At 61.1% G+C, this 16,622-nt stretch overlaps 6 protein-coding genes across 6 annotated transcripts; 4 read left to right on the top strand and 2 right to left on the bottom strand.

Annotated features, from left to right (window-relative positions):
- The first annotated feature begins 7 nt into the window (after positions 1–7).
- CHLRE_17g711800v5 (uncharacterized protein) lies at positions 8–433 on the top strand. The gene has a single exon (XM_001700372.2). The coding sequence runs from the start codon at positions 101–103 to the stop codon at positions 410–412; it is 312 nt and encodes a 103-aa protein (XP_001700424.1). The 5' UTR covers positions 8–100; the 3' UTR covers positions 413–433.
- A 72-nt stretch (positions 434–505) lies between these two features.
- CHLRE_17g711750v5 (uncharacterized protein) lies at positions 506–2,687 on the bottom strand. The gene has a single exon (XM_043072094.1). It carries the CDS (start codon positions 2,639–2,641, stop codon positions 2,180–2,182), a length of 462 nt encoding a protein of 153 aa, XP_042914553.1. The 5' UTR covers positions 2,642–2,687; the 3' UTR covers positions 506–2,179.
- Positions 2,688–2,877: 190 nt separating this feature from the next.
- Positions 2,878–3,953, top strand: CHLRE_17g711700v5 (uncharacterized protein). The gene has a single exon (XM_001700373.2). The coding sequence runs from the start codon at positions 2,952–2,954 to the stop codon at positions 3,339–3,341; it is 390 nt and encodes a 129-aa protein (XP_001700425.1). The 5' UTR covers positions 2,878–2,951; the 3' UTR covers positions 3,342–3,953.
- Positions 3,954–4,047: 94 nt separating this feature from the next.
- Positions 4,048–8,423, top strand: CHLRE_17g711650v5 (uncharacterized protein). The gene is made up of 8 exons (XM_001700374.2): positions 4,048–4,285; positions 4,413–4,487; positions 4,675–4,717; positions 4,873–5,076; positions 5,383–5,480; positions 5,781–5,921; positions 6,546–6,692; positions 7,276–8,423. Exons 1-8 carry the CDS (start codon positions 4,085–4,087, stop codon positions 7,396–7,398), a joined length of 1,032 nt encoding a protein of 343 aa, XP_001700426.2. The 5' UTR covers positions 4,048–4,084; the 3' UTR covers positions 7,399–8,423.
- Positions 8,424–8,557: 134 nt separating this feature from the next.
- CHLRE_17g711600v5 (uncharacterized protein) lies at positions 8,558–10,777 on the top strand. The gene is made up of 4 exons (XM_043072093.1): positions 8,558–8,958; positions 9,154–9,211; positions 9,462–10,021; positions 10,279–10,777. Exon 3 carries the CDS (start codon positions 9,480–9,482, stop codon positions 9,975–9,977), a length of 498 nt encoding a protein of 165 aa, XP_042914552.1. The 5' UTR covers positions 8,558–8,958; positions 9,154–9,211; positions 9,462–9,479; the 3' UTR covers positions 9,978–10,021; positions 10,279–10,777.
- Positions 10,778–10,807: 30 nt separating this feature from the next.
- Positions 10,808–16,207, bottom strand: CHLRE_17g711550v5 (uncharacterized protein). Its single transcript, XM_043072092.1, has 3 exons — positions 15,648–16,207; positions 15,349–15,446; positions 10,808–14,869 (listed from the first exon to the last, which is right to left on the bottom strand). Exons 1-3 carry the CDS (start codon positions 15,843–15,845, stop codon positions 13,471–13,473), a joined length of 1,695 nt encoding a protein of 564 aa, XP_042914551.1. The 5' UTR covers positions 15,846–16,207; the 3' UTR covers positions 10,808–13,470.
- Positions 16,208–16,622: the final 415 nt, after the last annotated feature.

The following is a 16,622-nucleotide window of genomic DNA, read 5'->3' as shown; positions in this document are numbered from 1 at the left end:
GCCTTGCCCCGAGCGCCCTGTTATAAGCACCCAGGGCCTCAGTGTGATTCACAAACCAACTCACATATCTTATCTTCGTACCCCTAACCTATCAGCAAACATGTCCGGACGTGGCAAGGGCGGCAAGGGCCTGGGCAAGGGCGGTGCCAAGCGCCATCGCAAGGTGCTTCGCGACAACATCCAGGGCATCACCAAGCCCGCTATCCGCCGTCTGGCTCGTCGTGGCGGTGTGAAGCGTATCAGCGGCCTGATCTACGAGGAGACCCGCACGGTGCTCAAGACCTTCCTGGAGAACGTCATCCGCGACTCGGTCACATACACCGAGCACGCTCGCCGCAAGACCGTGACCGCCATGGACGTGGTCTACGCGCTCAAGCGCCAGGGCCGCACCCTGTACGGCTTCGGTGGCTAAGCGGCTCCTATACCCTGCGCGCACTGTATCTGCCACGCCTTCCCTCACCCGGGAGAAGCGGGCTCGCGTGGCGTGCCAGGACCTAAAACCCCCAAAAAACTCGGTGTTTCTCAACACCACCCTCAACCTCGGGATTCTGTACCTTTGTACATGGTCCTCCCTGCCTCTACTTTTATGTTGTCCTGAGCCTGCACAATGCCGGACATTGCCGTTATCCGCTTACACAAGACACCAACCCCAGCTTCCGCACCACGCTGCCGTACTGCCAGGGGTACCCAGCATGCTCAGCGAGCCGCCTTTTCCTCGGGCCGTGCCTGCCACTCCGTGCTGCAGCATACCGTATGAGCTGCCGCGCTGCCAAGTGCCACAGACGGGGGTCATTCCAGCGTGCCCTGCTGCAACGGCCTTCTAGAGGCCGTGACACCAGCCTCAGACTACTCCTTCACACTTGTTTGGTCCTCCCTGTCCTTACCAGGTTTGCCGTGCCCCATGCTAACTGTCGTCTTCAGCCTGCGTGATCCCATCCCGCGGCGTTCACGCCTATAATTCTAGCAATGCCTCAGTATCTGGCACGGTTGCCTTGCCTGGCAATGCGCAGTAGCAACTGGGGGCCTCCACATGCCCTGCCACGCACCAGAGTCCCGTACATACGGCCAAGTGAAGGAGGCAAGGGGCCCACCTGGTAACTCAGCCCTCATTAGCTTTCGCTAACAGTCCCATGCACACCATATGGTTATGCAATACGGGTGTGCTGAACAAAAAGTAATTGGGGCCCCAAGGATCCCAGTGGTCCACACGCCTCACACGCTTCACGGGTGGCCAACCCGGGTTCACTCGGGGGCGTGCACGTACACAGCTGAGCATCCAAAGTCTAAACCTTCCCATATGCCCTGGGCCAATCCCGGGCATGTCCTGGCCTTTGCAGTGTTCGAGTCTCCCATGGCCTGCCTGATGGTGTACCGCCTGCCCACACCCCGCCGCGGTAGGACGCAGTTGCAACCGGGGCCTTCCCTCCAATCCTACACAAGGATACTACACAGGTACGTGCCTACCCTTGGGGAACACCATGCCAGGAGGTGTTAGGTGCAATTGAATGTGGAGGGGCCCACTGGGCAGCCTTGGCCTTTGCAAGGAGCAGCCCACCAGCCATGCCACGAGACAAGCACCACGGCGGGGCATGATCCCAGCGGCTCGCACATACCATAGACGTGTGGCCACGAACGCGCTCCCTGGCATCCCAACTTGACACGAGTATGCAGCCGCTTAGTGCTTATGTGGCTTTGGGGTCCCCTGGGTCTGGTGCATACAGCAAGTGTCTCGGTAGGCAGGTAAATTGATACAGTTCAACTGTTGCTCCCCAACAACCCCAAATGAAGGCCTGCACAACTTCAGACCACCTGACACCCTAAAGCGCGGCGTGGATGCCGCCCTACCTGCCCATGAAGCCAGACCAGGTCAACACTCTCAGGTCACCATTCAGCAGCTCTACCTATTTACCTGCAGCATGCAAACAGTGTCAGCGTATACCGTAATGTAGGGCGCCAGGTCCCCCACCCGTCCTGTGCCAACTGTGTGCCCCTCGCCACGGTGCCTGGAGCCTGAGCTGGCCAGGCTCACTGCGGCAACAGCTTACAAGGACCCCACGTGCAATGCGTCAGGTCGTAAATGGTCTCCCCCCATCCCCAAGTGTGTGGTGGTGTTGAGAAACACCGATTTTGTTTTGTGGTATGCGTCAATGCGTCACCAGGTCATCGGTCCAGAGGGCGCTTAGCCCGAGGTGAACTTGGTCACGGCCTTGGTGCCCTCCGACACCGCGTGCTTGGCCAGCTCGCCAGGCAGCACCAGGCGCACGGCGGTCTGGATCTCACGGGAGGTCACGGTGGGCTTCTTGTTGTAGCGGCTCAGCTTGGAGGCCTCGGTGGCCACCTTCTCAAAGATGTCGTTGATGAAGCTGTTCATGATAGACATGGCCTTGCTGCTGATGCCGGTGTCGGGGTGCACCTGCTTGAGCACCTTGTAGATGTACAGCTTGTAGGTCTCCACGGCGCTCTTCTTCTTCTTCTTGTCCTTCTTCTCGCCATCGCCCTTGGGCTCCTTGGCAGCCTTCTTGGAGGGCTCCTTCTTGGCCTTCTTGGCGGCCTTCTCGGCCTTGGGCTTGGCCTCGGCCTTGGCAGGGGCCTCGGCGCCGGCCTCCTGAGTCGGGGGCTTCTCGTCCTTCTTGGGGGCCATTTTGTTTAGATATGGGAGCTGTGAAAGCAAAAATGTAACGGAGTATTCGGGGTTGAGGAAATATATGCGGGAACAGGCAGCTTATGAGGAAGCTCGGCTGGTCGCGGGGTGGCCAGGGCGAGGAGAGCGGTTGTTTGACCCAACCGCCGATGAGCGTTGACTGCGTTGACCGGCTGGCCAGGGCGAGGCGCCTCGTTTTCGGGCCTGCTGCATATATACACAGGGGACGCTAGCGATATAATTACAACGCTTACAACACTCACTCTCCAACCTTATTACTTCGTTCTTCAAGAACCCCCCACTCGATACGATGGCTGGTCGCGGCAAGGGCAAGACCTCTGGCAAGAAGGCTGTGAGCCGCAGCGCCAAGGCCGGCCTGCAGTTCCCCGTTGGCCGCATTGCGCGCTACCTGAAGAAGGGCAAGTACGCCGAGCGCATCGGTGCCGGCGCGCCCGTGTACCTGGCCGCTGTGCTGGAGTACCTGACCGCTGAGGTGCTGGAGCTGGCCGGCAACGCCGCCCGCGACAACAAGAAGAACCGCATCGTGCCCCGCCACATCCAGCTGGCCATCCGCAACGACGAGGAGCTGGGCAAGCTGCTGGGCGAGGTGACCATTGCTTCGGGCGGTGTGCTGCCCAACATCCACGCGGTGCTGCTGCCCAAGAAGACCAAGGGCGGCAAGGGCGAGGAGACCGCCTAAGCGGCTCCTGTTGCACCTCACTTGCACTCTAAAAAAAACTCGGTGTTTCTCAACACCACCTTGGATGTGAACGTGTAAGGGTTGTTTCTCTATGAGCATCGCTATCCGCATTCGCTCACTACCGCCCACGTAGTGGTGGCGGTGTAGGGGTGAGGTTTCATTGCAGCGGGGTGGCATGTCAGGCATCGTGCTCAGCATGCTTACGCATTAGAGCTCTGGGCCACCAGGCACTGATACCACTATCAGCCGGCCATGCCCCGAGCCAGCTTTGCGATTGCGGTGTATCATGCGTGTCGCTCCTAAGCGTCCCTCCCCTGCTCCCAAGTTGCACCACGCGTCCGCTCCTTCTCGCAGCATATGGCGCTAGCATGCGTGACAGAGTACATGTCGCCGACTAAGTTGCACACGTTAATGATGGCAGCGATGTTGAGCGACGTGGGCGTCCTCTCAGGTAGGAGCCCACCGGGGCTCATGAATGACCTGCTTTCGACAGGCACAGGGGCAGGCTGGTGCGCGTTAGGAGCCTTCCTACACTGTCCTACATAGCGCAGGTGGTTGCGGGAGCGACTCGTCATGGCTTGACCGTATTGAAGTGCGCTGTATAGCTAGCGTCACGCGCGTCCGCCGCGGGTGCATGGGCGGGTGCATGGGCCGGCGTGTCAAAGCGTGTCAAGAGGACAACATGGCCCCTCATACCGTTCCCTTTTGTCCACACGTAGTCGTATCTATACCGCCAATCTAGAATGCCGCCGCACTGCGTTATCGAGGACGTTACTGACAAATGGGACCCCGAGGAGGGCGACAAGCTCTTCGGAAACATGTTGATCCAGCACGAGGGTGACGCTCAGAAGTTTCTTACGTCGGTCCTTGACTTTCTGAAGCGCAAGAGCAACTTCTTCAAGGGCGCGGACCCGAAGAAGCGCGTTCTAGAAGCATTCACGCACGTAAGCGCCTCGTGATGTTGTTTATGCTGCGCTGCTGGTAAATAATGCGATAAGGTAAACCTTGCATCAAACGGGGTTGGTCTTAACCTTTGCCCGCGCATTTGCGCGCGCTTGCCATCGGCTGCAGGTCGCAGGCGATTCGGCGAGCAGCGGTGGGATCAAGGGAGGCTTCCTGGCGGGAGAGAAGGCTGCTGAGCCCAAGGTGGGGGCGGTGTTGCTGCGCGGCATGCAAAACGCGGGGGGCCGCGGCGCAGTAGGGGTCATGCCTGCAGGCCGACACGCGCCCACGCAGCTTGCGCTTGCTCGGGTCCTCTATGCTCAAGTCCTCCTCATACCACTGCGAGCGATTTTACTTCTTGCATATGACCACCCTCTTGTTGCTACAACAGGCAGCCGCGCCTGCGCCGGCGCCAGCAAGTGCTAGCAAGCCAGGTAGGTCTTGTGACTAGGCGTGAACGCGACCCCTGTCCTGCCAGCATGTCGGCAATGCACCGCCCACCCCGCCTACTGGAATCATTGCCATGGTATCTCAATCCACATTGCTACTGCCTGACCTTGTCTGCCTTACTTCCCGCTTGTTGCATCAGCGGACGCGCCGACACCGGCTGCAGCGCCCGCCGCGCCCGCCACCTCCACGCCCGTGCCCGCGGCAGCATCGCCCACGCCCGCGGCTGAGGCAGCGGCGGACAAGGCGACTGCATCTGGGTCGGCTGCTGCTGTGGAGCCCGCGGCGGCCAGCACCAGTGAGACCGTGTTGGAGGAGGAGCCCAAGGAGGAGAGCAAGGGCATCAGTGAGTGCGGGAGAGGTGGCATGTGGGTTGGGAAAGCAAACGGAACGGGCAGCCACGGTGCATGGCTGCATACTGATGCGGGATGTGTGATCACTGTGATGGCTCCATGCTAACGCATGAGTGGGGCCCAGGAGGCGCGGGCGTGTACAGCGAGGGTGGCGACACACACTGCGGCCACTGCATGCACCGTGGCCCTCGCTGGGGCTCTACTCCTTAAATCTGCGTGTCGGCTGCACCACTCGGGACCGCTGGACCCAACCCGCCCCCTTGTTCCCACGCCCCTCGCATCGTGGCAACCGCCCACAGAGCCCAACTCGCAGCGCGGTGCGGACCTGGACACCTACAGCTGGGGTCAGACCCTGAGCGAGGTCACTGTCAACGTGCCGCTGCCCAAGGGCACCAAGGTGGGCCGGCGCTCGGTTTGTGGGAGGGCCGGAGGAGAGGGGGAGTGTCACGCCCACACGACGGAAGCGGAGCGGACTAGCTTCACCTCGGACTTGCTGTCCCCAAGACCTCCGGCGCCTGCTCTCGGGCAGCTCCAAGCCTCCACCAACAACCCCAGTAGATTCCGTGCCTAACGTGCTCGCCCCAAGATTAAATCGCGGGGCTCGTGCCCACCAATCCTTTGTCCTGCCCCTTTGGACATCAAAACCATGCATACGCGCACAGACTCCTTGCCACCTACCACACACGCATCCTCCCAGGCGCGCATGTGCGACGTGGCAATCACCAAGACAAAGCTGCGTGTGGGCCTCAAGGGCCAGCCGCCCATCCTTGAGGGCGAGTTGTCGGAGCCGGTGAAGGCGGACGACTGCATGTGGAACATCGCGGACGACGTCATGGAGGTGCGGCAGGGTGGGCAGGGCAGGGGAGGGCAGGGGAGGGCAGGGGAGGGGAGGGGAAGGGAGGGCAGGGCAGGGGAGGGCAGGGCAGGGCAGGGCAGGGCAGGGCAGGGGAGGGGAGGGGAGGGGAGGGGAGGGCAGGGGAGGGGAGGGGAGGGGAGGGCAGGGGAGGGCAGGGGAGGGCAGGGGAGGGCAGGGGAGGGCAGGGGAGGGCAGGGGAGGGCAGGGGAGGGCAGGGCAGGGCAGGGGAGGGCAGGGGAGGGCAGGGGAGGGCAGGGGAGGGGAGGGGAGGGGAGGGGAGGGGAGGGGAAGGGGAAGGGGAGGGGAGGAAAGGGGAGGGGAGGGCGCAAGGGCAGGAGGGGCCAAAGCATTGTGATCTACGGGGTCCAGACCCGGGGAGAGCAGAAGGAAGCAGGCGCGGGGAGATACGCAGCAGGCGGAATGCAAGAGGACGGGGTGGGAGTCACACGGGTATGACGCCGGTCTGGAAAAGGGGTCAAACGGCATGTGGTGTTTGACAGGGTTTGCGATGCGGATCAGACCCCAACTTTTGGCAGTTGGAGATCACTGTTCATTTGGGCTTCGAGTGGACTGTCACCTCTCCATCTTACGCCCCAACGCGCGCAGCTGACTCTGGCCAAGCTGGAAGGGATGCACTGGTGGAGCGCTGTGGTGAAGGGCGAGCCCGCCATCGACACGCAGAAGGTGGAGCCGGAGAACTCCAAACTGGGAGACCTGGACGCGGAGACGCGAAAGACCGTGGAGAAGATGATGGTGGGTGCAGCGGGCTCTGTGAGGAGGGAGGGGGGAGAGGTGGGAAGAGAGGTGGGAGGAGAGGCGGAGGGAGGCACGGGTGGGATGAAGGAGGGAGGACAATGTGGGTGGGCGCGGTGCACCGTACAACACCGCGGTGCACCGTACAAGTATCGTATACGGCGGATGGCAGGCGCGTCACGCGCTGCATCGCATACCGGTAGCCGTGTCCCTTGGGTGCTGGCCGCTGGGTCTCCCCGGGCTTTGACACGGTACCGAGCAATGATGGCTCTTGTTACGTAGCGCGAGTGAGTGCCCTTAGTTGGTGCTGATCTACCGGCTAACACGAGCAGACCTGCTATAGGTGGCAGTAGGCCTACTCAAGATAACTCTCAGCGTACTGTACTGCATCATGACAAAACCCGGCCGTCAGACCATTCACGTATTACTTAGTTTGACTAGCAACAGCTGTCACGTCCGTAGACTTCGCACTTTTAATGGCAGTACGAGTTCCGTAACCTGCCGTAACCTGCCATAACATTCCTCGACTCCCCGCCCTGACACCCCCTCCCCTGCACCCTCCCCTCTGCCTGCTTCTTCGCAGTTCGACCAGCGCCAGAAGGCTCTGGGTCTGCCCACCAGCGACGAGCTGCAGAAGCAGGAGATGCTCAAGAAGTTCATGGCGGCGCACCCCGAGATGGACTTTTCCGGGGCCAAGATCATGTAGGAGGGAGGCAGGAAGCCGGAGGCAGGGAGCTGGGGGAAAGGGAAGATGAGGGACAGGGACAAGGGGGTAGAAGTTGGAGAGGGAGAAGGGAGTACGGAGTTGAAGGGATAGGGAGCGGAGATAAGGGGGAGAGCGGCGCTGAGGGCAATAGCGTGTGGAGGAGTGGAAGGTGGCGGCAGGCATATTGGAGTTGGAGGTGCAGGCGGCTACGTTGGGTTGAGGACCAGTTTGCGAGGAGCAGAGAGGCAAGCTGGGCTGACGGTTGATGCCGGGCCTGAGTGCAGGTCTGCGGGCCGAGGGAGTGGCTGCACCGACGGGGCTGGACGGGGAGGCCGGAGGATGCGCTGTGGGGAAAGGCAGCTTGCGCGCGAGGAGGTGGACGTGGACGTGCAACCTCGGATTGCTGTAGTAGGAAAGCGCGCGCAACGCGGCTGCTGGGAAATTTGTGGCCTTAGCCTCAGGAGGGGTGCAAATGCAAGGGTACAACTAAGTGTGTCGTAAGTGAGACTGAGGGATTTAGGCGACGCCGAGATCGGCTCCATGTCGGGCAAAAAATAGTATAATGGGGGTTCTAGGACAGCTCCGACTAACCCCCAACTAACTCGTGTACGGCACCCCAACCCCCCTCAGCCGTACAGGAGGCAGCGTGGCAGTCGGCAGTTGCGCGAGTGTAAGCAGGTAGTTGTACGGCGGCCCGGCTCGGAAGCTACCTGTCTGTAGTGACGCACACGGGCAGTTGGCGCTAGTCGGCAGGCGCGCGAGTGGGAGCTGGCAGTTGGGCGCACACGCGTGTGGGTTCTGAGCACGGTGGAACACGGTGGAGGCTGGCGGTTGGCGCGGCGCGTGAGTGGGAGTGCATAGTCGTGCGCGCGCCGTCCGGAGGGGTGGCATGGGGTACCGATCCTACCGATCCTCTGGTCACCTCAGGATAGACCGACTTGCTATCCTATGTGCCCGCAGCTGGGCCCCGCACCCTCGTCAACCCGAGAGCGGCAACAAATGAACGATTCAAACCTGGATCCATGGTCAGCCCCAGCCACGCCCCTCTCCCCCAAGGCCCCACCCACATTTCCCCAACCCCGCCTCACCCCAGCGCCCCTGGCCATGGATGCCCCAACGCACCGTTCGCAAAGACAAATAGCAGCACACACTGTTACAAGTTCATTGGCTGAGCGGCTCGGAATTTAAGGCGGAATGGCTCAATTCCGAACAGGCCCTCTCCATGATGCAAGTGTCAGCTGCGGACAGCCGCGTAAAGCCATGGTCCCAATCCACAACTATGTATTTTTAGTTGCACTTGCAGTTCAGAAGCCGTATATTTGAGCACTCGAGCACAAAGCGAGCACCTGTAAACTTGCGTTCACCGTTTGGCCTTCACCACAACGCCTGCCTCTGCCTGATTTCCGACCTTTCCTTGGCACCTCTATACGATAGAGATAGTATCCGGCATATTATATCTCACAATAAAGCCGTTCTCGCGCTCGGGGGCAACAGCATCCTCGCGGACAACCGCGATTTTGCTCTTCTGCTTTGCAGGTTGCAATTTTGAGGCTAATAAAGGTACGCCAGGCACTTTGTTGCGAGGTTGGCGTGGAGATGGAAAGGGCAGTGATGGGGGTTTGCAGAGGGGCCCATCGAGGGGTTTGCCGCTCATTAGACTGCTGATTAAACGGGCTGAGTGCAAACTGCGTATTCCTATAATGCCGAGGTGTATGCTAAGGACTCAAAAATCGTCCCGTCTTCCTGAACACGCAGGTCACGACACTCCACGCACGCGTCGAAGTCCACGGAGTCTAGCTTAGAGCACATACCGGTGCGTGCGGAAACCAATTGCTTCCTATTCAGCTCCAACTGGCACGCAAGGGATGATGGTTGCATGGTCGTGGACCATGCGGAACAATCGTGGTGTGAACCACAGCAGCCATCGCGCAATGCCAGGGGTGCGCGATGCTCACGCCAGTGCCATTCTCATTCGGCCATTCCGAATGCACGCACTGTCGCCACAGCTGGCCCGCAACTTTGCTCACCACACTCTCTCCACATCATTCCGCATGGCTTTGCAGGTGAAGCACACCATCACGATGCGGGGGGGCAGGATCATCGACCGGGAACTGCGGCGGCTGCAGTTTGGGCAGCAGCGGCTGCAGGTTGGGCAGCGGCGCATCCAGCAACAGCTGCGGCAGCTGCGGCAGCAGCAGCAGCAGCTGCAGCAGCAGATGCAGCAGATGCAGCTGCAGGGGCTGCAGCAGCTGCAGCTCATCCAGCAGCAGCTGCAGCAGATTCAGGGGCAGATGCAAGGGCAGCAGGGCATTGCAGAGGCGCGTGCCATGGCTGCGCGGGCTCTGAACGCCACGCTGGCACTTAACGCGCCCTTAGGGCAGGTGCCCATCACCGCGGGCGCCGCGCACCTCGTCGGCACGGTGCCGCCCAACTACCCGGCCACTGGCAACGCGCTGCTGGACCTGACCGGCCCCGAGGCGACGGCCCTGCTGCTGGCATACGGCCGGCCCACCGCCGGCAGCCGGGACGCCAAGATCCAGCGGCTGGCCAACCACCTGGGCGTCCAGTACCACGCCTAGCCGCCGTCTCGCGCCACTTGATGACGTGGTGGCACGCGCGCACGGTAGGTGCGTGGGGTGTGACATCGCTTCCAGTTTAGCTTGTGCTTATTCATAATAGCTCAAGTGCAAACGTACACACAGTTTTGGGTGTCGACTCCGGCTGGTTAGGCTGTGGCGAGCGAGCAGCATATGCGCCGCCGCAACTGCTGCTGCTCGCTTGCTCTAGGCATGCGCATTCGCGTCAGTTGGTCGGTGATCGGCAATTGTGCTTGCCCTGCTTCCCAAACGTGCGAACCCCTTGCCCTTACACCCACCGCAGGTACACACACACCCGCGCGCACCAGGCACCACACGCGCGGAGGCAGCACCCCCCTGCAGCTCGCAGCGCTTTGTAGTAGCTCAATGTGGTGCCGCTTGCGGCGTGTAGTATCCGGCAGGGTGATGGGCGTGTCGGCATCCGGGTTGGGTTCAGGCAGCCGAGACTGAGTCGGAGCGCAGCTTGCTTGCGCCGGCTGCTGCCGCCTGCTGGACGAAGCGGGGGGAGAAGGGGGGTCGATCTCCATGTGCGTGGCGGTGGTGGTGGCGTTCTTGGGACGACCAATGGGGGTCGCCCCTGAGTAGTTAAGCGGCTGACCGCTTGTTGCTTAGGCATAGGGCCGGGTGCTAGCCTGACGTAACATTCCAGGTAGCCATTCCCAGGCAACAGCTATCACTGAGGGCACCAGACGTGACATTCCTGGTAGCCGCTCCCTAACCAAACACTTACGCACCAGTGGATGGTCTTTCCCATTGCGCTGCTACTGTAACGGTATACGGTTGACTTACTGCCCCGTGCCGATCATCCCTCGGGAGGGAAACTGCTTAAAGACCGCGGGATGCGCACCGGCAGACTTCACCAGCAAACCACTTAGACACTACGCTGCCCCCTCTGTCTCTCCAGGGGAACCAGCCGGCACAGCACCAGGGCACGTCCTCAAACGTCCCTCGTGTGCCCCCAGCGACATCAGACGATCCTAGGGCAGCCCCGTTACTCCCCAAGATAGGCGGTTGGCTAGTCGCACGATTAGTTCAACAAGAAAATTTTGGGGGGTGCGGCGCGCAGTAGTCACATGCGCTTCTAGAAATTCCTCCCTATCTAATGCTCTCCTTCCAGCACGTGTACTGGCCTGATAATGCCACACTTCCGTAAGCGCGCGCATTGCATGAGCACGTGCAATCATAGCATGTGTGCGCAGCACCCACGCCACATATGTACGGTGACTGCAAACTCAAATGCCACGCATCCGGCGTGCCTGCTACACCTACCCGTCAACGGTTTAGAAACTTAGCGCCCTACCTACTGCTCCTCCCTTCACATGGGCATTCTCCTAACTCATCAACCAAGAGATGTCTCTAAGCTCCCTGCAATCCATTCTCCCGCCGAGTAAGATTGCGCAACCCTACTGCTGTTGCATGATTCCGGCAATGCTCTACCATGCGTGTATTCTCCAGCTGCCCAAAAGGCTTACACTTACATGCTACCCTGCTACGCTACCAGCGGTTCCGTACCCGCACATACAGCTACATGGGCGACCGGGTGTTTTGTACTGCATCGACAAAGGATTTTGCCCCCTGAAACCTAAAACCAAACCAAGAACAACAAAATCTGAGCTTGTCCGACACCTTGCAAGGCACGGGCGACAGGCGTAGCGGCGCCAATCAAACCGTATACGTCACGCATGATTTGGTTGACATCCAGGCGACCATCACAACCCCCGCATATACGATGAAACTGCCCTCCCAGCCTTTGCAGCTGCCGGGTAAGTAGCTTACCATTGCACCAGTCCGATTATCCATCTACGAACCACCGGGTCCTTGCCATTGCCTGCGCGGGACCTGCATTCTTGCCATCAGCTAAACAAGACAATGCGCCAATTACGACACTGCAGCACCTTAAACTACGATGAAAATACCCACCAGGACAGTGACCAGACACGATGTATGAACTTCCCTTATCCACAACCAAACGGGAAGCTACTACCATGGAGCTTTCAACGAGACAGCTCATGCCGTGCTGCAGCTACCTTAGCCGCACATAATCCCAGTTTTGTGTTGAAAGCGTCCACGCGATTAATCCCGTGTCGTGCAAGTGTTGGCGCCTTCCCTGCTTCTTACACGTGACCTTGGACAAGCAAACAGGTCACCGGGCCGCACTGCTGCAGCCAGTGCGAGTGAATGCAGGACTGAACCTACGGCAATATCTCGCGCAAAGAAGGTGTGTAAGAATACCCCACACAAACTATCAAAACCAGCCATATAAACAACTAATTACTCCTGCCAGGCTTTGGCTAGCTGCAGGTTCGTGTGCAGGTACCCGGAATCCGATGCGACGCACTCGGATTGTCCGCCGCCCTGCAATAGCGCGCCCAATAGACTTGCTTGCTGAAGCATCCCCTCTCTCCGTGCCAAATCCAACCAGCAGTTTTTTTCTTGCAAAGAATGCGATACCGATGAAAGCAGCTCCATTGAATCCAGGCGGGCCAGCTGAAATCCGCCCATACACATCCCGCGCTCACGGCTGACAAACCTCTCCCCTGAGCCACATCACTCGCATTGGCTTTGCATCACCTTTGGTTTCATCCTCCACCAACAGGGCCTATCTTCGTGTTCATATGTTGTGTAAACACGCACGCACGCACGCACGCACCCACACACACCCACACACAACACAGCGTTGCAGCACGCCACAACTTGTACGCACAGCCTACGAGCTAAAAGGTCGGCGATGACGAAACGAGTACAATACGTGCAGACCCTTGCAACTAGCTTTAGTCTGCTTGCTTCTCTGCCGCCAAGGCCTTCCCCTTTTCTCTCGCCCATTACCGAGTTCTGTAGCCAGCCAATTCCAGGCAAGGTGCCTTCAGACCCCACCGCACCACCTGCCCCGCTCCCCACTGCATTTCAGCCCTTTGTGTGTTTCCTTGAGCGCCATCTACTTGTAAGACGCAGCCGGCCGCTAAGTAAGACAGGACTCACGACGGAACCAGATCTGGCACGCCCGCCTCAAGCCGTTTGCCTGCTTGCTGCCTGCCTGGTTAGTGTCGGGCCCGTGAAGGGTCCCGGCCCTGGCCTGACTAAGTTGCAGATGACCATCCAACAGAACGTACACTCAAGCCTGCAATTTTCTCAGCCATACGCAGATTGCGTTAACATGCATTGAATGGCGACCCTGCTAGAACCGTGCAGCATTGGTGTCTTGGGCAATGGCACGCGTATATGTATGTGTGTGCGCCAAGCCCACAACTATGAAAAAGATTGAACAAGGACGGCCACCGTACAAATAAAAACTGGCGTGGTGCCCACACACATGCAGCCTCGGCCGCATGGCCACGCAAAAATGCTGCTGGCAATACCTTACAGCCTCTAGCCTGCCAGTAACGCTGTTCTTGCCTGTGCGGTGCAGGGGCCTTAGAGGTCCGGGAATGGCCGCGGATTGGATCAACCCCGCCTGGCGCCCCGACCCTGAGTGACGCTAGTTACTTGACAGCAATGGCGCCGCCGACGCCACCGCGGCCATCACCACATCCCACGCCGAAGCTGCACCCGGCGACAGCGGCGCAACCGCCGGGGGCTCCACGGCGTCGGCACTGACCGGCGCAGCTGTCACGGCGCCTGTCGCTGTGGTGACCGCGTCAGCAGGCTCCCCGCCAGCAGCAGCGGCAGCACCGGAAGCGGCGGCGGCGACGCGGCACGACCAGGCCGCGCGCAGCTCGGGCACCGCCAGCGCCGCCTGTGCCGCCGCCACAGCCGCACGCACGGCGCTGAAGTCCTCCAGCAGGCCGGCGCCAGCCGCACCCGCCGCCACCACGCCTGAACCACAACTGTTGCTGCGGGCGCCCCTGGCCGGCTCCAGTCGCAGCGGAAGCGCCCGCTGCAGGGCCGGCGGCCAGGCCGGCAGCCCGGCGGCGACCTCCAGCGCGAGCGACATGGCCGCCGCCGCCACGTGTGCCGGCGGCGCGACGGCGCCCTCTGGCGTCAGCAGCACCAGCTCCGACAGGAAGCTGGCCAGCAGCTGCACCGGCTGCTGCAGGCCCGGCGGAACCAGCGCGGTGGTGACGGCGGCGGCAGTGGGCTCGGCCGCACTAGCGGCGGCGCTTGCGGCAGGCGGCGGTGCGGCGGGCGCGGCAGCGGCGGCGAACAGGCTCCGCAGGAAGTGGCGGGTGGTGGGAGCGCTGCACAGGTCGCGGCGCAGCCACCACGCCGTCCGCAGCCGCAGCGGCGGCCGCACAGGCTGCGCGGGCTGCGAAGGCTGCTCCGCATCCGCCGGACCTTGGTAGCTGTCCACCGCCATTCCCTCCGCCATTCCCACCGCATCCGCCTCCGCCTGCACCTTTTCCGCCTGCGCCTGCGCCTCCGCCTCCTCCTCCTCCGCCTGGTCTTCCAGCTGCGTCTGCCGCACGAAGCCCTCGACCACCTGCGTCATGCGCGCCACGTCCTCCGCCGTGTAAGCACCGGCGGACAAGTCGGCGTAGCGCTGAGGCTCCAGCAGCGATGCCTGCGGCAGCGGCGCCTGCGACGACGGGTCCGCCGCCGGGGCGGAGTCGGAGACCATGCCAGTGGCGGCCGCAGAGGCGTCGGCATCGTCGTCCGCGTCAGTGAGGCAGAGCACGGCGGAGGAGAGGCCACCCGCAGCGGCCTCGCTCTCTGCGGTGCAGGTTTCGGTGGAAGCCTCGCAATCGAGGTCACAGTCGCAGTAGCAGTCCGCGGCAGCAGCAGGGGCGGCTGCAGGAGCGGCGGCGGCGATGGCTGTTGTCGTAGCGGACCCGCCCAAGGGATGTTCTGATCGAGAAGTCGAGGCGTGGGCGGCGGCGGTGGCGGCCGAAAGGGACTTGACAGCCAGGCGCAGGCAGCCCAGCGCGACTAGCTGCAGCCTGTGGATGTGGATGCGGGGGAGGTGACGGGGAGGGGCAGGCGGAGCGGGCGGGCAGTTGCGAGTCACGGTTTCCTCTTAGGCACAAACGGGCGTAATCGCGTTAGGTGGCAGACGGATCGATGGGGGGTTTTGATGCGAGTCGAAATGTTCGCAATGCGCCACCTCGAGTTTGGGTTGGTTCGTGGTGGGTTCGACGGGGAGCGCTGTCCGCGAGTGAGGGTAACGTGGATGGCCATCCGAACGCGGGGCTGTCCACCATCGGGTGAATGTACGGCCAGAGGCGGCACGCCGCGCGTGAAACGTTTCGACTTGCCGCTCGACGACACACGCACGCTTCAACAAAACCGCATGCGCCGTCACCCTATCGCCCCAACGGCGGCCATTACACAGTCGGGAGGTGCGGGGACCCGGTCTGCCGCCGCCGCTCGCGGGCGCCAAGGCCTCAGCCTGCTGCGACCGCACCATCTCGGAACTCACAGAGTGGGAGACGGGACGCGCATAGCCGCTGTGAAGTTGTCAAAGAGCCTGACCGCCAGGAAGCCCACGGCACCGTCCAGCTCCCAGGCATTGGCGACCTGCAGACGCGGCAGAGGTCGCGCGAGCGAGGATTGGCCAAAGCGGTGGAATGCCAAGTGGTTGCGTGCAGAGGGCGGGCGCTAACGTGCAGCCCCCTCTGAGCAATGATCTACCGACGGTGTCAACATGTTGCACTGCTAAGCGATCGTTATGGTGTACTGCCCTCGTCGCCGCTACCCGACCGACATCGACGCTCCTACCTCGAATAGATATGCAACCACCGTCTGTCGACGCTCGCCCGTAAGCACGTCATCTAGGGTTAGCTGTCTGCTGCATGTAGCCGATGCAGCGGCGGCCATGAGCGACGCCGTCTGCCCAAGGCCGGTCCCGAACATGGTCACCGCAGCGTGCCCAGGGCTTCCAGCAGCTGCATGGCCCAAGCCCACCGCTGCCAACATTTGTGGTGCAAGGCGCCGCAACGAGGAGCAGCTGGCGAAAACCGAGACGGTCGTCAGCGCCGTGCTCGCCAGTGAGTCGCCCCCCGAGAGAAGGACCTTAGCTAACAGCTCGTCTGGCAAACCGATCAGTCGACTTTCCATACTGTCGCAGCGCGTTTAGCAGAACGTCACTGCAGGGCGCAGCCCCGGGTCGCCATTGCGCGACAGACGGCGCAAAACAAAGCTTTTTGGAGCAGTGCGTTGGAAGATATTGCTATATATGTAAATCCCTGGAAAGCCGCAAAATATGCGATTGCCGGCTGAGACGGCCTTCGTCAGGAAGCCGAGGTGACTTCGCCAAATAATTTGGACGTGCCACTGCCCATAAAATATAACATGTAAAGTTAAGCAGACATTAATACAACCGAAGCATCTCTGGGAGGGCTTCTGTGGGTGTAGCGCCCATGTTGCGTTCACAGCGGTTGGGCAGGGTAAATGGTGTGATGGACGTATGGCCGGATTAGCAACTACTCGCTGACAATAAAGCTGCTCGCAAAAGCTGTTGAGGCTGAACTGGTTTCCATGCAACTGCAATGTGCGTCCCGCTGCAGTTTGATGGTCATGGGAAGCAGGCCCACGATCGTTGCTGCGTATGGTGCATATCTACACCAAGCTTCACACGTTTAAACAGGCACTGAAGTGTATACCCTGGCATGGAAGTCTCGGTGGTCGGACCAGTTGACATGACAATGTTCAGACGCGCCCTCGAAGAGCAGTCACGCACGTCAATGCGGGCTA

Source organism: Chlamydomonas reinhardtii, chromosome 17, assembly GCF_000002595.2.
Source record: "Chlamydomonas reinhardtii strain CC-503 cw92 mt+ chromosome 17, whole genome shotgun sequence".
Classification (NCBI taxonomy): domain Eukaryota; kingdom Viridiplantae; phylum Chlorophyta; class Chlorophyceae; order Chlamydomonadales; family Chlamydomonadaceae; genus Chlamydomonas; species Chlamydomonas reinhardtii.
The sequence above is the reverse complement of the archived record's forward strand: the minus strand, read 5'-3'. Positions and strand labels throughout refer to the sequence as shown.

Excerpts from the sequence above, each read along its gene's own strand:
- CHLRE_17g711700v5 (XM_001700373.2), top strand. The coding sequence starts at position 2,952 with ATGGCTGGTCGCGGCAAGGGCAAGACCTCTGGCAAGAAGGCTGTGAGC.
- CHLRE_17g711750v5 (XM_043072094.1), bottom strand. The coding sequence starts at position 2,641 with ATGGCCCCCAAGAAGGACGAGAAGCCCCCGACTCAGGAGGCCGGCGCC.
- CHLRE_17g711600v5 (XM_043072093.1), top strand. The coding sequence starts at position 9,480 with ATGCGGGGGGGCAGGATCATCGACCGGGAACTGCGGCGGCTGCAGTTT.
- CHLRE_17g711650v5 (XM_001700374.2), top strand. The coding sequence starts at position 4,085 with ATGCCGCCGCACTGCGTTATCGAGGACGTTACTGACAAATGGGACCCC. Across the intron at positions 4,286-4,412 it reads TTCTAGAAGCATTCACGCAC|GTCGCAGGCGATTCGGCGAG; the intron begins GTAAGCGCCTCG and ends CATCGGCTGCAG. Across the intron at positions 5,481-5,780 it reads CGCTGCCCAAGGGCACCAAG|GCGCGCATGTGCGACGTGGC; the intron begins GTGGGCCGGCGC and ends GCATCCTCCCAG.
- CHLRE_17g711550v5 (XM_043072092.1), bottom strand. The coding sequence starts at position 15,845 with ATGTTGGCAGCGGTGGGCTTGGGCCATGCAGCTGCTGGAAGCCCTGGG. Across the intron at positions 15,447-15,647 it reads TGGTTGCATATCTATTCGAG|GTCGCCAATGCCTGGGAGCT; the intron begins GTAGGAGCGTCG and ends CCGCGTCTGCAG. Across the intron at positions 14,870-15,348 it reads CGCGTCCCGTCTCCCACTCT|GCTGCAGCTAGTCGCGCTGG; the intron begins GTGAGTTCCGAG and ends CCACATCCACAG.
- CHLRE_17g711800v5 (XM_001700372.2), top strand. The coding sequence starts at position 101 with ATGTCCGGACGTGGCAAGGGCGGCAAGGGCCTGGGCAAGGGCGGTGCC.